The sequence below is a fragment of the Canis aureus genome, chromosome 23 (genome assembly GCF_053574225.1).
Source record: "Canis aureus isolate CA01 chromosome 23, VMU_Caureus_v.1.0, whole genome shotgun sequence".
NCBI lineage: Eukaryota > Metazoa > Chordata > Mammalia > Carnivora > Canidae > Canis > Canis aureus.
In genome coordinates this window covers 8,437,017-8,456,022 of record NC_135633.1, presented here as the reverse complement: position 1 = coordinate 8,456,022, position 19,006 = coordinate 8,437,017, and the positions used below count along the sequence as shown (strand labels likewise).

General features: G+C 46.5%; 1 protein-coding gene across 2 annotated transcripts; it reads left to right on the top strand.

Annotated features, from left to right (window-relative positions):
• The first annotated feature begins 402 nt into the window (after positions 1 to 402).
• HTATIP2 (HIV-1 Tat interactive protein 2) lies at positions 403 to 17,203 on the top strand. Of its 2 annotated transcripts, none has more exons than XM_077866212.1 (6): positions 403 to 469; positions 936 to 1,131; positions 4,635 to 4,742; positions 13,544 to 13,681; positions 15,698 to 15,759; positions 16,453 to 17,203. In XM_077866212.1, the coding sequence occupies exons 2-6, from the start codon at positions 937 to 939 to the stop codon at positions 16,676 to 16,678; spliced, it is 729 nt and encodes a 242-aa protein (XP_077722338.1). In that variant the 5' UTR covers positions 403 to 469; position 936; the 3' UTR covers positions 16,679 to 17,203. The 2 variants fall into 2 exon arrangements, with proteins under 2 accessions (XP_077722338.1, XP_077722337.1); XM_077866211.1 differs by lacking the exon at positions 403 to 469 and adding an exon at positions 539 to 692.
• The last annotated feature ends 1,803 nt before the right edge of the window (positions 17,204 to 19,006 follow it).

Sequence of the window (19,006 nt, the reverse complement as noted above, 5' to 3'; positions counted from 1 at the left end):
CGCTCCTCTCCAGGCCCCGCCCCAGACCGGGATCCCGGCCCCGCCCCCAGGCTCCAGGCTCCGCCCCTCATGCTCAAGGCCCCGCCCCAGGCTCCCGGCCCCGCCCCCAGGCTCCAGGCCCCCGCCCCTCATGCTCAAGGCCCCGCCCCAGGCTCCCGGTCCCGCCCAGGCTCCAGGTCCTAGCCCCAGGCTCCCGGCCCCGCCCCCAGGCTCCAGGCCCCGCTCCTCTCCAGGCCCCGCCCCAGGCTCCCGGCCCCGCCCCCAGGCTCCAGGTCCTAGCCCCAGGCTCCCGGCCCCGCCCTCAGGCACCAGGCTCCGCCCCTCATGCTCCAGGCTCCGCCCCGGCCCCGCCCCCAGGCTCCCGGCCCCGCCCCTCATGCTCCAGGCCCCGCCCCCGCGCTCCCGGCCCCGCCCCCCGCCGGGCGGGGGGAGGCGGCGGCTCCGCGAAGTCCCCGGAAGCCGCAAGCGGGTACGCGCAGGCTCAGCCGCCCGACCCCCGAGCCCCGGGTCGCTCCGGGAGGGGCGCGGCCGATGGGGCCCGGGGGCCGGGAGCCGCGGGGGAGGGGCGAGGCCCTGACGTCCGGGCCCGCGGCGCTGGGCGCGGTGGCGGCGGCGGCGGCGGCGGCGGCGGCCCTGGTGGCCGCGCTGCTCCTGCTGCGGCGTGAGGACGCGGGCCCGGGGGGCGGCTGCAGGTAACCCCTCCGCGCAGGGCCCGGGCGTGCGGCCGGGGCGAGGCTGTGGGTGTCGTGCACCTGGGCGCAGCTCCCGCTGGGGCCGCCGGGAGGTGGAGGTGGGCTCGGCGCCCCGCCCTGCAGGTGCTTCAGCACCTTCCCCGGGGAAGCAGGTTCCCTGCCGAGCACACTCCGGTTCCCCAGGGCGCGCCGCGGGCACCCCTTCCGCACCCCCCACCAGCCCCCCTCATGTCATTTCCGTAGCATGGCCGGGACCCCGGCGCTGCCGAAGCTTCGAGAAGACTTCAGGATGCAGAATAAGTCCGTCTTCATCCTGGGCGCCAGCGGGGAAACCGGCAGAGTGCTCTTAAGAGAAATCTTGGAACAGAACCTGTTTTCCAAAGTCACGCTCATTGGCCGGAGAAGGCTCACCTTCGATGAGGAAGCTTATAAAAATGTGGTGGGTATTTGAGCTGGGACTCAAAAATACACTTGGCGATGATTCTGGCTCAATGTATTTTCAGGCCTTACAGCTGAAGGTGCCTGGCCCGTGGCGGAGGAGAGGTGATCGCAGTCTGGCCGGGAAGGGGGTGTGAGAACCCGGCCTGGAAGCTGCAGCCCGGGCTGGGCAGGTTGTTGGCCTCCACCCGGCCTGGAAGCTGCAGCCCGGGCTGGGCAGGTTGGCCTCTGCCAGACCTGGAAGCTGCAGCTGGGCTGGGCAGGTTGTTGGCCTCCACCCCGACCTGGAAGCTGCAGCCCGGGTTAGGGCAGGTTGGTCTCCGCAGGACCTGGAAGCTGCAGCCCGGGTTAGGGCAGGTTGGCCTTCACCCCGACCAGGAAGCTGCAGCCCGGGTTAGGCAGGTTGGCCTTCGTCCCGACCTGGAAGCTGCAGCCCGGGCTGGGCAGGTTGTTGGCCTCCACCCCGACCTGGAAGCTGCAGCCCGGGTTAGGCAGGTTGGCCTCCACCCCGACCTGGAAGCTGCAGCCCAGGTTAGGCAGGTTGGCCTTAGTCCCGACCAGGATGCTGCAGCCCGGGTTAGGCAGGTTGGCCTTCGTCCCGACCTGGAAGCTGCAGCCCGGGCTGTGCAGGTTGGTCTCTGCCCGACCTGGAAGCTCCAGCCCCGGCTTGGCAGGTTGGCCTCCAGCCCGGGCTGGGCAGGTTGTTGGCCTCCACCCCGACCTGGAAGCTGCAGCCCGGGTTAGGCAGGTTGGCCTCTGCCAGACCTGGAAGCTGCAGCTGGGCTGGGCAGGTTGTTGGCCTCCACCCCGACCTGGAAGCTGCAGCCCAGGTTAGGCAGGTTGGCCTCCACCCTGACCTGGAAGCTGCAGCCCAGGTTAGTCAGGTTGGCCTTCGCCCCGACCAGGAAGCTGCAGCCCGGGTTAGTCAGGTTGGCCTTCGCCCTGACCAGGAAGCTGCAGCCCGGGTTAGGTAGGTTGGCCTTCGCCCTGACCAGGAAGCTGCAGCCCGGGTTAGGTAGGTTGGCCTTCGCCCCGACCAGGAAGCTGCAGCCCGGGTTAGTCAGGTTGGCCTTCGCCCTGACCAGGAAGCTGCAGCCCGGGTTAGGTAGGTTGGCCTTCGTCCCGACCAGGAAGCTGCAGCCCGGGCTGGGCAAGTTGGCCTCCGCCCTCACGGTGTGACCACTGGCACACCTTTCTCCCAATATAGACCCTTAGAAGGCCGGTCTGGCTGGTGATGGGGCCTAGGAAGACGGTAAAAAGCAAGCTTTGGGGCCGTTCAAGCTGGGTTCTAGGGACAGTCCTGTAACCATGGGCCATTTTCTCAACCACTTTGCTTGTTTTCTTGACCAGGCAAGGTCTATGGCAATACAGGTGAGGTTATTCTGTTGCAAGAATTGCCCAGCCTAACTTCCCAGGGCTGCAGCCTTAGTGGATGTAAGCGGAACATTGTCTTCACTGTCACTTACACTTCCATGGTTAACCAAATGATATACTAGATCTCCCCTAAATATTTGAAATCTGCACTTTGTGAAGATTCCTTTCCCCATTTAAAAAAAAATATTTTATTTATTAATAAGAGACACACAGAGACAGGCAGAGACACACAGGCAGCGGGAGAAGCAGGCTCCATGCAGGGAGCCTGACATGGGACTCGATCCTGGGTCTCCATGGTCACACCCTGGGCTGAAGGTGGGCACTAAACCGCTGAGCCCCCCCGGGCTGCCCCCTTTACCCATTTAAAGGGTGTTGTGAACTGCAGTAAATGGAACTATAATGTAATCCTGAGACCCCACAATTATAGAAGCCGGTCCCATAGGCTTCACAGGTGGAATATTCCTAGAAACAAGTGGTCTCACAAATAAATGTTCTTCACCCCTATAGGTCCATGGTCAGGTGATTTTTGCATTTACCTTATGTCCATCAGGACTTTCCCGTTTTAAAATGGCCCTCTTTGCTCAGACTTAGTTAATATGTGGTGTTTATCGTCTGGCTTCATGGAGTGTGTCAAATACCTTTGGTAATTAGAAACTGAAATTGAATTGTGTGCTTTGATAATCCAGTTTCGGTGGCACGTCTTTTGGTTATGCACTTATTGGGAACGTATTTTTTCTTCAGCATGAAGAAAATGCTGTTTGAAAGTGCTGTTTCCTCACAGTGCCAGGGAAATGCTTTTCAAAGAACTGGTGATAGCGAAGGAAAACTACATTTTATTTGAACTCCTGGATGATGGGAACTTCTCAATCTATCTTAAAGTTCCACAGTAAACTTACGAGGTTACATAGAGGGTTTTTTTGTTTGTTTTGTTTTAAGTTCTATTTACTTATTTGAGAGAGAGAGAGTGTACAAGAGGGGGGCGGGGAGGGACAGAAGGAAAGGGAGAAGTAGACTCCCCGCTGAACTGGGCTCGATCTCACAATCCTGAGAACATGACCTCAGCCAAAACCAAGAGATGAGGACACTTAACTGACTGAGCCACCCAGGAAGGCACCCCTCCGTGGAGGTTCTTAAATTGGGGTCAGCATGAGACTTACAGAAGACGCTTATTAAAAATGCATTTTCTGCTTCAGAAGTATTGGTGCGACACCTAGGAATATGCCTTTTCATCAAAGATCACTGGCTGATTCTAACACAGGTGGTTCATGAATTGAACTGAAGGAAAGATTATCATTCACATTTTATGGCTAAAAAAACTGAGACATATGACTTGGCCAAGAACTTGACCAGAATTACATGCTTAGTAAGTAGCAGGCTCAGGAGTTGAACCTAGGTCTGAGATTCCAAACACCATTCCTTGCCCCAATATTAAACTTGATTGGTATCCCTGATAGTATAGATAGGTCTTTTATTTTTCCAGATAGAAAATTATAATTGAACCTGACCTTAAAGATCTGAATCACTTATAATTCAAGCATGTGTATCGTGGACCTCTAAGTGCATTGTTGATTTTGAATTCAGATTATTTGCATTTTAGTGGGAAAAAAATGAGCTTGCAAAATTTTTTTATGATGATGCATTTTCCTTAATTTAATTTCTGTTTAATTATATTGCTAAGCTTGATCTGTCTCCCAGCAAAGTATCTATTTGGTAAACAGTATCTGTAACAGTCACTTGATCATGGGTTTTAAAAACCATTCAGTGCCTTATTAAATTGAGTAAATTATTAAGCATTTCCGTGCTTAATATCTAATGCCCCAATTTTCTGCCACTCTGCACCAGTGCGGCTCTAACTCTCTCAGAGGTTTCTTACTAAGTAGAAGAAGCACAATGTGGAATCGCAATTCCCATGCCCTAGGAATCTGCCCCACTAAATAGACTAACATGGAAAAGATAGGAGACTGGCAGGAGAAAGAGATGCCAGAGCAAAGAGCTTGCAAAATTTGACGGTAAGTGGAGCAGCCTCTTCAGTAATGTTCTCTAATTTATTCTTTACATTTAGAGGGGTATTTTTTTTTCTCTCTTTTCTAATAACATCAAGTTATATACAGCTGTGTCCTTGTTGTCTAGAATCAAGAAGTGGTGGACTTTGAAAAGTTGGATGACTACGCTTCTGCCTTTCAAGGTCATGATGTTGGATTTTGTTGCCTGGGTACCACCAGAAAAAAAGCTGGGGCGGTAAGGAAGAAATCAACTCCTTAGCCTTTCACTGACTGGTCGTGTCAAAGATTCCTTTCTTGCTTGCTTTCTTGCTTACCTTTCTTTTTCTTTACATTTGTAGTTCTTAAATGTAAATAAGTTCTGATCACTTCAGATTTCATATGCCTCCCTAGCCTTTGCTATACTTTGAATGGTACTGATACATTCTTCTTTCCTTCAAACTAGTCCGTGAGTTCAGGCCTTCGTCCTGGAGACATCATAATATTTTCAAGGTCTTGCCTTTTGCAAATATTGCTGTCACTACATCCCCTGACTAAGGCAAACCACGATGTCTGAGTAAAAGGAACTGGCTCATGCTGTTAGCAATACGCTTATTTTTATTATTATTATTATAAATGTCTTAAACTTAAAGCGTTCTCTCTCACATAAATGATTTGTTTCAACCTATTTTCATGCCAAGTTTTAAACTTACGATATAGAACGTCAGAAGAGCACGATTTAGCTAGCTTTTAGTGATGAGTCAGCCTTCAGTGATGATTCAACCCCAGGGGTGATTCAGCTTTGACTGACGCACAACTGTTCTAATCCACATTTTTATTTGCTTTTTAATGGTATTCTAAATTGCATTGGCCTCTGTCCAGAAGGCATAGTTTACTATCTGGGTAAAAGTCATCGCTTACTACATAGATCCTCAGCAAGTGTTAATACATCTTAATTTATATCTTGACTGTAGTTTATTTCTCTGGTAGAGGATTGTTGGAGCTAAAAATGCCTTTTTTTAAAAGAGGGTACAAGAGACAAAGTTGGGGGTGAGGGGAGATGGAAGGGATAGAGGGAGAGAATCCCAAGCAGGTTCCATGCCCAGTGAGGAGCCCGAGGTGGGGCTTGATCTCACATTCCTGAGATCATGACCTGAGCTGAAATCAAGAGTCAGATGCCACCCAGAAGCCCCTAAATGTGTCTGTTAAATATGCAGGTCTATGATGCTGCCATGGAACCTTATCATAGATTTATAAACAGGCCCATGTATCAGAATCATTAGGAGGGCACATGGTTAAGAACTACTGGTTTATACCAACTAAGGAGTATAGCTCAGATGTATTTCTCTGGCCCTGCTGGTGATCCAAAGAATAATTCTATTTATGCTTTTGGTAGGGATGTATTTCTTTACCAGAGTTCTGCAGTTCTGTTATGTCCACTTTGGAACCCAGCTGGGTTTTGAGCTCTGTGCTGGGAAGCATGGATTATAGAGAAGTCTGACTCTCCCAGGAATTGGCATATTGTATCTCCTAGAAAGGGTCATTTTCCTGCTCAGCAGCTAGTACAGTCATTTCTATCCCAGGGACAGTCACAAGCAGCGTGCCCTCTAAAAAACATTGCAAAACTATTGTTTAGTACACTGCAGGTTGAACTGTCTCAAGTGCCAGCCTGATTCTGGCAGTGACTCAGCAAAATAAAAACCACTGCATTAGGCCTAGAGCAGTTCCTTTTTGTGCAATAAGGCAAATCTCATTATAGGGCACTCCAAGAAAAAGTCTAAATTGCTTTGTTGCATTCAAATTGTGTAAAGCAATTTTTAAAAATTTAAATTCAATTAACATAGAGTATATTATTAGTTTCAGAGGTAGAGTTCAGGGATTCATCAGTTGCATAAAACACCCAGTGCTCATTACATCACAAGCCCTCCTTAATGCCCATCACCAGTTACCCCACCCACCCCAATCCCCTCCCCTCCAGCAACCCTCAGTTTCTTATGATTAAGAGTCTCTTATGGTTTGTCTCCCTCTCTGATTTTGTCTTGTTTTATTTTTCCCTTCCTTTTCCTATGATCCTGTTTTGTTTCTTAAATTCCACATATGAGTGAGATCGTATGATAATTGTCTGTCTCTGATTGTCTTATTTGGCTTAGCATAATATCCTCTAGTTCCATCCATGTCATTGCAAATGGCAAGATTTCATTTTTTTGGATGGCTGAGTAGTATTCCAATGCACAGAATTTTAATCAGAGGAATCGGGTGTCTTCCCTATCCAGAATATTTTTTTAATGGAGCTGGTTCCCCACCCTTTGGGCTATTCAATACCTTTTGTTCTCCAAAATCAGTCTGAAAAGACAAAAGTATTTATGTGTAAATAAGAGAAAAAAACTAAGGAGCCAAAGCCAACTAATAAGTTGATACTAATTTAAATTGGATGCAATGTAAAGTTTGGAGGTTGTGATAACTTTAGGCAATTTAAAAGAGATGACAGTTCACAAGTGGCTGGGTACTAAGGTACTGATAGTTGTTCAATGGGGTATTGTGAATTTCCAAGCTCACCCTACCTGGTATTCTGGTTGGCAGCCCTCTCTATAGAAAAAAGACCTCATCTGATGGATACCGCAAGGTTGTACAAGCCTGGTGTCATTCTGTAGCTGTTTCATAACTGGAACGTCCCATGTTTTTCCTCAGCAACATCATTTTTCAGTAGAGAAAAACTTCAAGAAATTCAGGGTTTCTGTCTCATCCACACCCTCTGGGTAGCCATCTTATTTCCCTTTGATCTTCAGTGTGTGAATTTGGCTTAAACAACGGAAGTTGAGTGTCTCACAGCTCTAGGAGCTAGAAGTCTGAGATAAGGTGTTGGCAGGTCTTGTTCCCCGTGAGGGCTGTGAGGGAAAGAACTGTTCCAGGCTTTTCTCCTTGACTCATAGATAACCACCTTCTCTCTGTGTCTTTTAAGTTAGCATTTTTCCTGTGTGCATGTGGTTACATCCAAATGTCTCCTTTTTATAACGACACTAGTCCAAGTAGGTGCAGAACCGCCCTACTCAGTATGACTTCACCTTAACTAATAAGATCAGCAGTGACCCCATTTCCAAATAAAGTTACATTATGAGGTACTACTTTATATGAGGTCACGACTTTATATGAGTTCTGGAGAAAACATTATAACCCGTAAAATTCAGTCTACTCAGATTGTCCCTGAAACTATCTGTTAGCTTTTCCAGCTGTTTGGAAAACCATTTCGTTTAGCCCTGTTAGATGCTGATCTCCTTTTTCACGCTTACAGGCCCCAGTTGGCCAATCAGTGCTGCGGCTTCCTTACTTGGCCCTAGTCCAGATCTACTGGGTCAGAATCTCTAAGGCTGAAGCTTGGCAACTATTTTTAGCAAGCTCCTTGGGAGATTCAGATGCAGCCAACCCTCCTCTTGTTGGACCTGCTTTTTCAGGAGGCATTAGGATGTGTTAGTCTTCCTCTCCAGCTGCTCTGCTAGGTACCGGAGTCCCAGATGGCCTTCACTTGTATGGGTAAGAAACCTGTGTGTTAGTGAAGGGTGAAGTGCCCTTTGAAAACCAGATCTACATTGGCCTGGGGTGTGGAGCAGAAACTCACTGATGTCACTGAGACTCTAGTGCTTCCCCCTTATTTGTATTCAGAGACAGACGTGGTTAGTGAGTTTGAGGCGGTGCAATACAATTTCATCTCTCCACGAGCTTCCTCACAGTCCAGCTTCTTGGATTCTGTTGAATGGACAATGTTGTTCATGTGTTCAAAGCAGCCATTGGGCATTGTTAGGGTCTCCTGGCTTCTGATTCTTTTTTTTTTTTTTTTTTAATTTTTATTTATTTATGATAGTCACAGAGAGAGAGAGAGAGAGAGAGAGGCAGAGACACAGGCAGAGGGAGAAGCAGGCTCCGTGCACTGGGAGCCCGACGTGGGATTCGATCCCGGGTCGCCAGGATCGCGCCCTGGGCAAAGGCAGGCGCTAAATCGCTGCGCCACCCAGGGATCCCTGGCTTCTGATTCTAATGAAACATTCTTCTAATCCAGGGGCTTGCAGACCATAGGCCGTGGGCCACATACAGCCCACCTATTTTGGGGTAGCCCATTGAGCTAAGAATGTTTTTATATTTTTGAATGGCTAGAAAATGTCAAAAGGGGAATAATATGTCACAACATGTGAAAATATAAGAAATTCAGGTTTCAGTATCCATAAATAAGTAAGGAACCACAGCTGTTCTCACTACTTTGTGTTGCCTGTGGCTGCTGTTGTCCCATGATGGCAGAGCTGTGTAACTGTACAAGAAGCCCGCAAATCTGAAAGTATCTGCTCTCTCATCCTTCACAGGGAAAGCTTGCTGTCTCCTGTTGTAATCTGTACTGTTTGATTCGATGTCTAGGATGAGGCTTGTGAAGTCATAGGGCCCTGAATGGTTTGAGGCTCTGTTTGGATACCAAATAGCTGTATCCAGGGACTTGGGAGGTGCTAGGTAGCTCCCATGGGCCGGTGCTGCCTTCTTCTCACTACTGAGAAACAAGTGACCACTGCGTCCCCTTTGGCCTGTAGAATTCTTTTTTTTTTTTTTTTTAATTTTTATTTATTTATGATAGAGAGAGAGAGAGGCAGAGACATAGACAGAGGGAGAAGCAGGCTCCATGCACCGGGAGCCCGACGTGGGATTCAATCCCGGGTCTCCAGGATCGCGCCCTGGGCCAAAGGCAGGCGCCAAACCGCTGCGCCACCCAGGGATCCCGGCCTGTAGAATTCTTTGACTTCCATCACACAGAGAAAAGAATGCCCCAAATGGAAACATTTTGTAAGAATGTAGAGATGGACTAAGAAATCTCAGTTATCTGTTTTATTTTTCTATCCGGACTTTTCTCTAACCAAGATCTGGGTTCCACTGCTGTATGTCAAACATATAGAGATGCTCTCCAGAAACACAAGCAAGCAGGGTCTCACGTACCATTTGTTGTTTGTCTGCATCTGTCTTCTAGTCTAACTTACAGGGCTGGATTGAAACAGGAATAAAGGAGACAGAAGCTGAAGCAGAAATATGGCTAAGTGGGCCTCTTTACAGGGTGACAGATCGCCCCTCCTTGGAGAAAGATCCCCCGGATGTTGAGTCATCGTGACGTGCTCTCTGGTCATGCCCATCAGGGCTAAAATACCTCGTTAGGAGAGGTTCTTAAGCCAGCATGTCCCTAGTTTTCAGGCATGTGTAAAGAAGATTAGAAGAAATACTTAGTAGCTTTGGATTTTAATAAGATTTAAAGAGTAATTAGAGAATTTATTTCCTTGATATTTATGGAGCCTGTGAAGATCTCTCTGCTGAGTCACATTATATTGTGCTTAATCTTTTGAGCAGGTGCTGGCAAAGGAAATTTATAGCGGGAACTTATTTAATCAATTCCTTTTTCTAGAAGGAACTCTGATTCCTAGCTTAAAGTAAGACACACTGACTATAGAATCATACAGACACTGCAACAGAATGAACATAATGCTCTCAGAAGAGATGTCTTTTCCCTTGCCATATGGTTAGGGAAACTAAATATGTTTTTTCTGAAAAATTGTGTTGTATGAAGTAGCTTGTTTTTGCTTGTTTCTTCTATTGTTTTTTTATTTGCGCCGTTAGAGAACAAGAAAGGATGTTAAGATTTTAAAGATAGCTTCCTTCCATCTCTAAATGGCATCTTCCTCACAGCAGAGAAAATTCGTGTGTGCTGGTATGTCCAAGTCTGTCACCGGGGTCCGTGTTTAAGTTTGGTTTCTAAGTCCCTGAAAGCCGTTGACCCCTTTGCTTTTGAGTTTCATTCACCAGCCAAAAGGCCATGCCTCGGGGTGGGGGGAAGTGAAATTCAAAATTTATGGGCTTGGAAAAATGCGTATTTATAATCAGCTTGGGGGCTCAGAGGATTTGCGAAATCATTTTGGATTAACAGCCATTGATTGCTAATAAAACAATATTTAGCTTTGTCCAGAGAACAGCGGTGGAGAAAGGTGTGGGCACCTTGTCAACGGAACCCATTGAGCAGGGATGACGGGCTAAGTGTGGGGGTCTCCGCAGCAGCGTGGGTGCTCGTCCTTCACCGAGTGGCTGTCAGTTGTTAGCCAGGCCGGTGAAAGGAAGGACGCCAGAGTCTGATGGCTAGGGTGGTATTGATGTGCTTTAGCTGACTAATCAGATTGAAAAAGTCCCATGGCATTTATGTCACTTTAATTTTCATCAAACAATTGGAGATGGCAGGACTCTATTAAGGAGAGATTGATCCAGAACTAAAGCCAAATAAATTAGGGTCTCCGTTTAATCAAATTATCCCTTTACTGGCCCTGGATTAAGCGAGAGAGACAGCGTCGGTCCAGGGACTTGTGATTGGCTGAATCTTTCCTTTATTTTTAAAGAAGCTGATGAAAGAATACGCATTTTAACAGAGACAACTATGATACCGCTTCTAAGAAGTAGTGCTTCAACAGCAGCAAAGACGAAAAGGAATTTATTTCACTAGTCAACTCTGTGACTTCATTGTGAATAATGAACCTGTTCTTGAAATCAGAGTTTGGGGAGTTGGAGCAAGGGGAAGAAATAGATGGGGAAGAGAAGCCGAGGGCTTTAGGATTTTTCTGTGTCCCTTTGGACTGTTTTTCTTGGCACACTTTCAGCACATGTAAAATCTCAATTCGGAAGATGGCTCTGAGGAGAATCCCATCCCTCTCTCAGGATGAGCTGAGTAGTAAACGTGGGTTGCCTCTCACTGGTGTAAAAGCAGCATCGTGAGCTGAATCACGGTGTAGGCGGGTCTGCTGTGAGGATTGAACGTGCAGGTGTACAACGGGGAAGGAGATGGTGGTGATGTGTGGGTAAAGCGTGAAGTTTGCGGGAAACTAACCCTGCCCTGCAGGTAGTAGGTGTGGTTAAAAAATGGCACTGATGACAGAGGAGGACAGGAGAGGCTTTTGGGGTAAGGGTGACATTCTAGTTCTTGATCTGGGAGTTGTTTGCAGAGGCTGTTCAGTTGATGAAAATTCATCAAGCTCTGTATTTAGAATATGTTTTCTTTTATGATCTTCCATGCAAGTTTGAAGAAGGTTGCTAGGGGCCCATTGTTTTAAAACTGAAAACTCTTAGTTTCATATTGCCTTTGTAACAAATGGTCCCAAATTTAGTGGCTTAAAACAGCATGAATGTATCATCTTACAGTTCTATAAGTTAGACATTGGAAATGGATTTCGCTGAGGTAAAATCAAGGTATTGGCAGGGCTCTCTTTCCTTCTGGAGGCTCTGGGGGGAATCCAGAGGCCGCCTGCATTCCTTGGTTCATGCTCCTCTTCTTCATTTCAGGGCCAGCAACAAGGGACTGAGTCCTGTCACTCTGTGTACATAGCTCTTCCCCTTTCTCCTTCCCTTTTCCACCTTTAAGGACTCTTGTGATTACGTTGGGCCTAGTTGGATAATACAGAATAATCGTATTTTAAAGTCCTCTGATTAGCAACCTTAATTCTACCTGCAGCCTAAATTCCCCTGTGCTGTGTAACCTGACATATTCATAGGTATGGGGATCAGCACGTGGACATCTTTATGGGGCCACCCCAGTTATGAATGAGTCCTTCTCGTTAGCTAGAGGCATTGTGAGATAAGAAGGAAGAGGGGTCCAATAGAGAGCACTGCTCGGAGTCAAGAATATGCATTTTGCTCCCAGCTTTCTCTTCTTAGCCGGAAGGTCACCAGATCACTGGTCCTTGTTTTCACATCTCCCTAATGAAGGAGTTGGATGTGATGATTCCTGAGGTACAAGACACACATCTTCTTATGAAATAAAGCATTTAGGATCAATAAGTACCCTAGGACAAATCATTAGGGGGACGCCTGGGTGGCTTAGTGGTTGAATATCTTACCTTTGGCTCAAGTTGTGATCCCAGAGTCCTGGGATCAAGTTCAGCATCGGGCTCCGCCCCCCCGCAGGGAACCTGCTTCTCCCTCTGCCTGTGTCTCTGCCTCTCTCATGAATAAATAAATAAAATCTTTTTACAAACTTTTAAAAATCATTAGGGTGGTAAAGTCTTCAGATTTGGAACCGTCATAGAAAACCTCATCACATAGTTGTGGGTATTTATGAAGTTCAGCTTCACTAGGCTTTAAGACTCATCCCAGCGCTCTGGAGTTGGAGGATGCCAGCATTTGTGGTGGTCCTGAGAAGCTGTTGCTTAGTAGCATTCTCTTGTCCCGGTACACACATGTGTTCCCCCATATTAGGTCCTGGAGATGAGTTTACGTTCTGTTGTTTGCACCATCCTCCCCATTCCTCCTATTTATTGCCATTTGGCTCTTTGTTTTCCTCCCTCTCTCTAATTGGATTTGCCTTTTTTCTGCTTTCATTGGACTTTTAATTCATTCATTTAAATATTTTTAGAGTACTTATCATGTCCTGGGCATACATTGATGCTGAGATATGAATTAAGAAGAAAGACCCTACTACTAACTACCCTCACTGGACTGAGTCTAGACCAGGGGTCCCCACACATTCTTGATTATATATCTGCCATTAAAAAAAAAAAAAGTGAGGATACATTCTTTACTGATATGTGAGGTATGTTGTAAAACATAAACAAAAATTAGAAATTAAATAGACTTTGTTCTGATAGTGCTGGGTTAGAGTTCTTGGCTATACCCTGAGACCCCTGCCCATTAGAGCTGACACAGAGAAAGTCAAGAATTGAAAGGTCATAAAAAGACATAGAAATGTGTAATTTAAGGCCGTTTCTCAGCCTGGTCTTCTTGTTCCTTTCTCTCCTTGCAGATTTGTTTGGTGTCTATATCTCAAAGTCAGTCTCCTTGTTTTTTTTTTCCCCATCCTTGTTTTTTTACTGGCCTTGCTGCCAAAGCTGGTCTGTCTATCCTGAGGATCACACTTGGAACCTTTCCCAGGGTCTATGCTTGGATGCATTTTATTTAGATCTCCATTCCCCCTCAGGCTTCCTAGCCTGCCACCCAACCTGAGTAGTAATCTTTAAGATGAACTCACAGCTTTCTGGAAATAACTCACATCCTTCTCCCCCTCAGGAAGGATTTGTTCGTGTCGATCGAGATTATGTCTTCAAGTCTGCGGAGCTGGCAAAAGCTGGAGGGTGCAAACATTTTAACTTGCTGTCCTCTAAAGGAGCTGATAAGTCAAGCAATTTTTTATACCTGCAAGTTAAGGTTGGTGCACATTTCTATCTTTCAAATACTTTAGAGCACCCTGGCTAATTGGCAATACTAAATAATGTAAAATGCTAAATAATACAGAAATAAATGCATTAAGTGCATTATATTATGCATTTTTTATAGGGCAGGGACTGATTTGCAGGGATATATTTAGTAAACAGGAGTGATTTGAAAGATAATTTCCAACTTCTTTCCCCCTGTTCTTTATCTAGTAATCATGAAATGAGTTGTGACAGCTCTGATCTTGAATAGCAGCATGGAATCAGTATTAGAAGAGACTTTGAGGCAATGATTCTTAAACTTTTCCAGAGTAGATGATTGTTTATTATTGGGTATGGCTCTTGCCCTCAAGGTATCTCTAAGCTGCTTGTTTGGGGATTCCCCAAGCCTAGCCCCAAGTGTGGTAATTTGATAGGTGTCACAATACTCCGCACATAGTTATATTAACAGCAGTGATTTATTACAACGAAAGGCTATAAAGCAAAGTCAGTAAAGGGAGGGGGTGCATGGAATGAAGTCCAGAAGAAATAGATAAGAGCTTCCCAGAGTCTTCTCTCAGTAGAGTCACACATGCTTAATTTCTTCAGCAATGAGTGTTGAGAAAATGAGAGAAATTCCCCTGAGCCCTGGAGTTCAGAGTTTTGATGGGGTCAATCACGTTGTCACCCTGAGCCTGGAAAAATTACAAACTTCCAAAAGGAAAGCAGGTGTTCAGCATAAGCCCATTGTACAGATAGTTTAGGCACTGTAAGCTACCCTATCTGTTAGGTAATGATGGGATGGTCCTGAAATCCAAGTTCCCAGACACAATCCAGAGGTCAACTTTGCAAGCAGGCCTTTCTAAGAGTCTAGCCTGCTATGTTAATTCTTCTATGAACCTGCTAATAGAGACAAAACATATCTTTGTAAAAGCTAAGAGATTTGTCCAAATAAACACTTGCATATGAAATATTCATAGCAGCATTATCCATAATTGCCAGAGTGGAAACAACCCAAATACCCATCAGCTGATGAATAGATGAATAAAATCTGGTATATGCATAGAAAAGCATATTATTCAACTGTAAAAAGGCATGATACATGCTATAATGTGGGTGAACCTTGAAAACATGCTCTTTTAAAAGAGAGAGAGGCCGGTCACAAAAGGCCACAACTTGTATGATTCCATTTATATGAAATACCCAGGATAGGCAAATCTATAGAGACAGAGAGATTAATGGTTGGCTAGGGCTTGGGGGAGGGGAATGGGAGTGAGTGCTAATTGGTTTTTGGCTAGGACGGGGCGGGGAGGGGGGTAAAGAAAATTCTAAACTTAGATTGTGGTGAAGATGGCACAGCTCTCTAGAAAATAATTAATTTTTAGAAGGTTTTTTAAAAAGCTACCCAAGATTATGTGATACATCAGGTGAAATGCCAAATGAATAGTATGAACAGGCCAAGAAAGAGGGGAGCATGCCACTGAATTTACAAGGCCCCTATGGCCTGAGCTCCTCGAGCATTTCTGTTCTTAGAGATGCCTGGATGAAGATTCATGGTTTAACAAATTTAGTTTAAAACCATCATATGGATGTAATCTCACTGTTTCTTGAAATTTGATGGGAATTTGTTAGGAAGACATCTGTGGGTCTTCTGACCCCTTGGAACTACCAACAAAAAGTTGATGTTCATCAACTTGCAACACTAATTCTAGACTAAGGGGAGGTTATTCATTTATGGTCGCACTCCTAACATGTTACTTACTCACTAGATCTGTTTTAAAATCAGTCACATGAGAGGCTGGACTATGTAGCCATCCTCTCATTCAGGACATCTTCTTTAACTCTCTACTGCCTATCAGGATAAACGATCTGTTCCTTAACTTCCCAGAATCTCAAATTCTAGATAAGGATACTTAAAATTATTGAGACCCACAGAAGCAGATTATCTTCAAAACCCCAAGTTATTCCCTCTTAAGCATTACAGTAAATTGGTCTTCTTGATTAAATACTAAAATGTGGTTTTTATTACCAGGGAGAAGTGGAAGCTAGGGTTGAAGAGTTACAATTTGATCGTTACTCTGTGTTCAGGCCTGGGTAAGTCTTCATACTGCCTAACAGCACACCACTGTTCGTTGTTCCCTAGAAGTTAGTTTTCTATTTGAAGAGGCTGACAATTAAGATATCTAAGATATGAAAGAAGTTGGCTGGAGGTGGATTGCTTCTCTGAAGAACATACTTTCTGGCTTTGGAGGAAAGAGTAGACAGTTTGTTGGTGCCAGGTTCAGGGTAGTCTGGAATTTTCTGGGTGGCTTTTGCTGCCTTGAAAAAAAAAATCCTCTTCATTCACCAAATGAAACCATTCACCCATTGTATTAATCTGTTCAGGCTGCCATAACAGACTGAGAGGTATCAGCAACAGAAATTTCCTTTCTCACAATTCTGGAGGCTAGAAGTGCCATCAGAGTTAGTGTCTGCTGAGGCCTCTCTTCCTGGTTTGTAGATGGCCTCCTGTGTCCTGACATGGTCTTTCCTCTGTGTGCATGTGGAGAGGTATCTGATATCTCTCCCTCTTCTGTAAGGATACCAGTCCTATCAGATCAAGGTCCCACCCTTAGGACCTAATTTAATCTTAATGATCCCTGTAAATGCACTGTGTTCAAATACACCCACACTGGGGATTAGGGCTTTACCATGAATTTGGCCGGGTGAGTACTTACAGTTCAAAACACTGTGTATGGTCTGAAGACAATAAACCATCTCTTGCTCTGCTTTTCTTTCTCTCTTTAGAGTTCTACTGTGTGATAGGCAAGAATCACGCCCAAATGAATGGTTGGTTAGGAAATTCTTTGGCTCCCTACCAGAATCTTGGGCCAGTGGGCACTCTGTGCCAGTGATGACTGTGGTTAGGGCAATGCTGAACAACGCAGTGAGCCCAAGCGGCAAGAAGAAAGAACTGCTGGATAATAAGGCCATCCATGACCTGGGGAAAGCTGACAGCTGTCTCAAACCATGACCATGCCGGAGAAATGCTTCCTGTGTAAAACTCAACACCCACTGCCTAATTGGTACTTTCAGGGTCTAAAAAAAGTTATTGTGTTTTATCTGTGGTTTCACTAATCTCAGCTGCCCAGATCCAATCAAAAACTATTGTGAACTGCATCAGCAGTTCAGAGCCTGGTCTTACATCTATGTACGTCACGCAGGGAGTTTTCCAAAGTAGAGATTTGTAGGCTCTCCCTCAAACCTCTGAAGCAGAATCTTTAAGGTATGAGTACAGGAATCTGTTGTTTTTTTTTTTTTTTTAAAGCTTCCTCTAGTGGTTCTAGTGGTTCTGGTACCACTGGTGGGGAGGCCTGCTTTGAAAGGCTTGTCTGCAGTCAGAGCAGCAGCACAAACCTTCTATATTCTGCAGATGAGGTCTGTTATAAAACTGTCCTTCGTGTCTTTGTGTTACCTGGTGCTGACTGCTGTATTTGTGTAAGTTTAACATTGTGCCTTACTACTTGTTCAAAATATATAATAAAAGTTATATAACTGAGCTCTCCCATGAATTATACATTATACAATTAGTACATGCTACAGATGAATAAAATCCAAATACTTGTTTTCTTTTATAGGGTCTAGTATCCCAGAAGTGATTAACCACAAAATGTTCACATAGCCAGTAGAAGTGTATGTCAAGGTGCCACACTTTAAAAACTATGGAAGAGGAAAGAAAGATGCAGAAGGAAGGGTCAAAGTCAAGAGCAGTACACAGTGTTAACTTTCCATCCAGGAACAAAGGATAGTGATGAAACCTGTCTTAACTTCTGTGCTGAGGGAAACATATTTGAATGATTCAGGTGGTTTGTACAGGGTCTACAGTACGCCAGGGACATTTCAGGCTTCAGTGGACACCTAGAGGATACAGGCCATCCCCTTTAATTGAGGGTGTATATCTGTAAAAGGGATTGAACGTTCCCATTGTCAGTCACCCGGGAAAGAGACCTATTTTAGGAAGGGGTAGGAAAGGAACATCTTCCTCCTGCCAGGCAGAGTTCCTTTGGGTCTGGACTCTAAAGAGCCTGCATGTTTGGGTGATAACAAGCGCGGGTTCCAAGGAGGCATGAAGTCAGGGGACCCCCTGAGGACATCCTGAGGCCTGTGGGCTCTAAAAGCAGCTGCCCCCAGTGGCCAATTTTAAGTTGTCCTCTCTCTGTTACTTCCTTACCCACAAAACCTTGTGTCAGGTCCCGTTCAGTAGTGAACAGGGGATGTTAGGGGGAGGATCTGTGTGTGTTCGTCTTTGGAGTAGAGAGCAAAGCTGCTCCCTCCCAAGCCCAGCATCGTGGGGGAGTCACAAACTTCAAGGGACAAGATTCTGGCTCAATCACCCATCTAGACGGTGTGTTATTTTTTTTTTTCCTGTTAACATTGGGGGTTCCCAAGGGACTTTGCAGATTTCCCTCCAGGTGTTCTACACACAGAGAAGGTGGCCCATGCTGCAGAGGGAGGTGATGTTGGAAGGATAAAGCAAACAGGTGAATGGGCCCAGGTAACCCGAGGCCTTGAATTAGTTAATTGAGCATGCTGCGTGCTCGCTGTGTGCTCTGGGCGCATAGCGAGTGGGGATACAGCGGTGCAGAAGGCTGACCTAGCAGAGCCAGCGGCTGTTCTGACAATCCGAGGATAAATCCTCAAAACTAGTACTTGGTAGATTCTGTCCTCTGGGAGCCTACAGGTAAGAGCATATCCAGGGCAGGTTAGCAATACGAGGCGGCACTTTCGCTCGGCAACTGGTCACTGAGCACCTGCTAGGAGTTGGGCCATCTGCCCTGTGCCCGAGAAATGGGAGGCCAGGCCCGTACCCCCACGGCACGGCGCTGAGGGTCAAACAGAACCTGTAAGGTAAAATGAAATAGAAGCAAAAGGTGCACGCTAACAAAAAAACTAAAGGAAGGCTGCTAGAATGACCAGAAACTTGAGAAATGGTGGTTTTTGTAGATTACTCTTAGCAGAAGCGCTGAGGTGTGAAAAGGCTGAGCTCTAGGTCAGCGGCAGGAGGGTGACCCGAGGGGAAGGGCTGGGGTGCCGGGGTGGCGGGGTGCCGGGGCGGGGGTCACGAGGGGCCTGCGGGGCCAAGGCGGAGGGCCTGGGCGCTGGGCGCTGACTGCTGCCCTCTCCCGCCTCAGCGCTCCGGGCCCGGGGGTAGGAGGGGAAGGAGGCAGGAGGCCGGCGGCCTGCCCAGGAGGGAGTCCACGCCACGTCTAAGCGTTCTGCGGCCCCGCCCCTCCATCCCCCCCGCTCCTGGCTGCTCCGTCCTCGTCCGCACTCTGCAGGACCCACGCCGCGGCGGCGGACC

What these genes read in the sequence shown, in the direction of transcription:
- HTATIP2 (XM_077866212.1), top strand. Translation starts at nt 937, where the DNA reads ATGGCCGGGACCCCGGCGCTGCCGAAGCTTCGAGAAGACTTCAGGATG. An exon ending in CCAGAAAAAAAGCTGGGGCG is followed by an intron (nt 4,743 to 13,543) that starts GTAAGGAAGAAA and finishes TCTCCCCCTCAG; the next exon opens with GAAGGATTTGTTCGTGTCGA. An exon ending in TACTCTGTGTTCAGGCCTGG is followed by an intron (nt 15,760 to 16,452) that starts GTAAGTCTTCAT and finishes TTCTCTCTTTAG; the next exon opens with AGTTCTACTGTGTGATAGGC.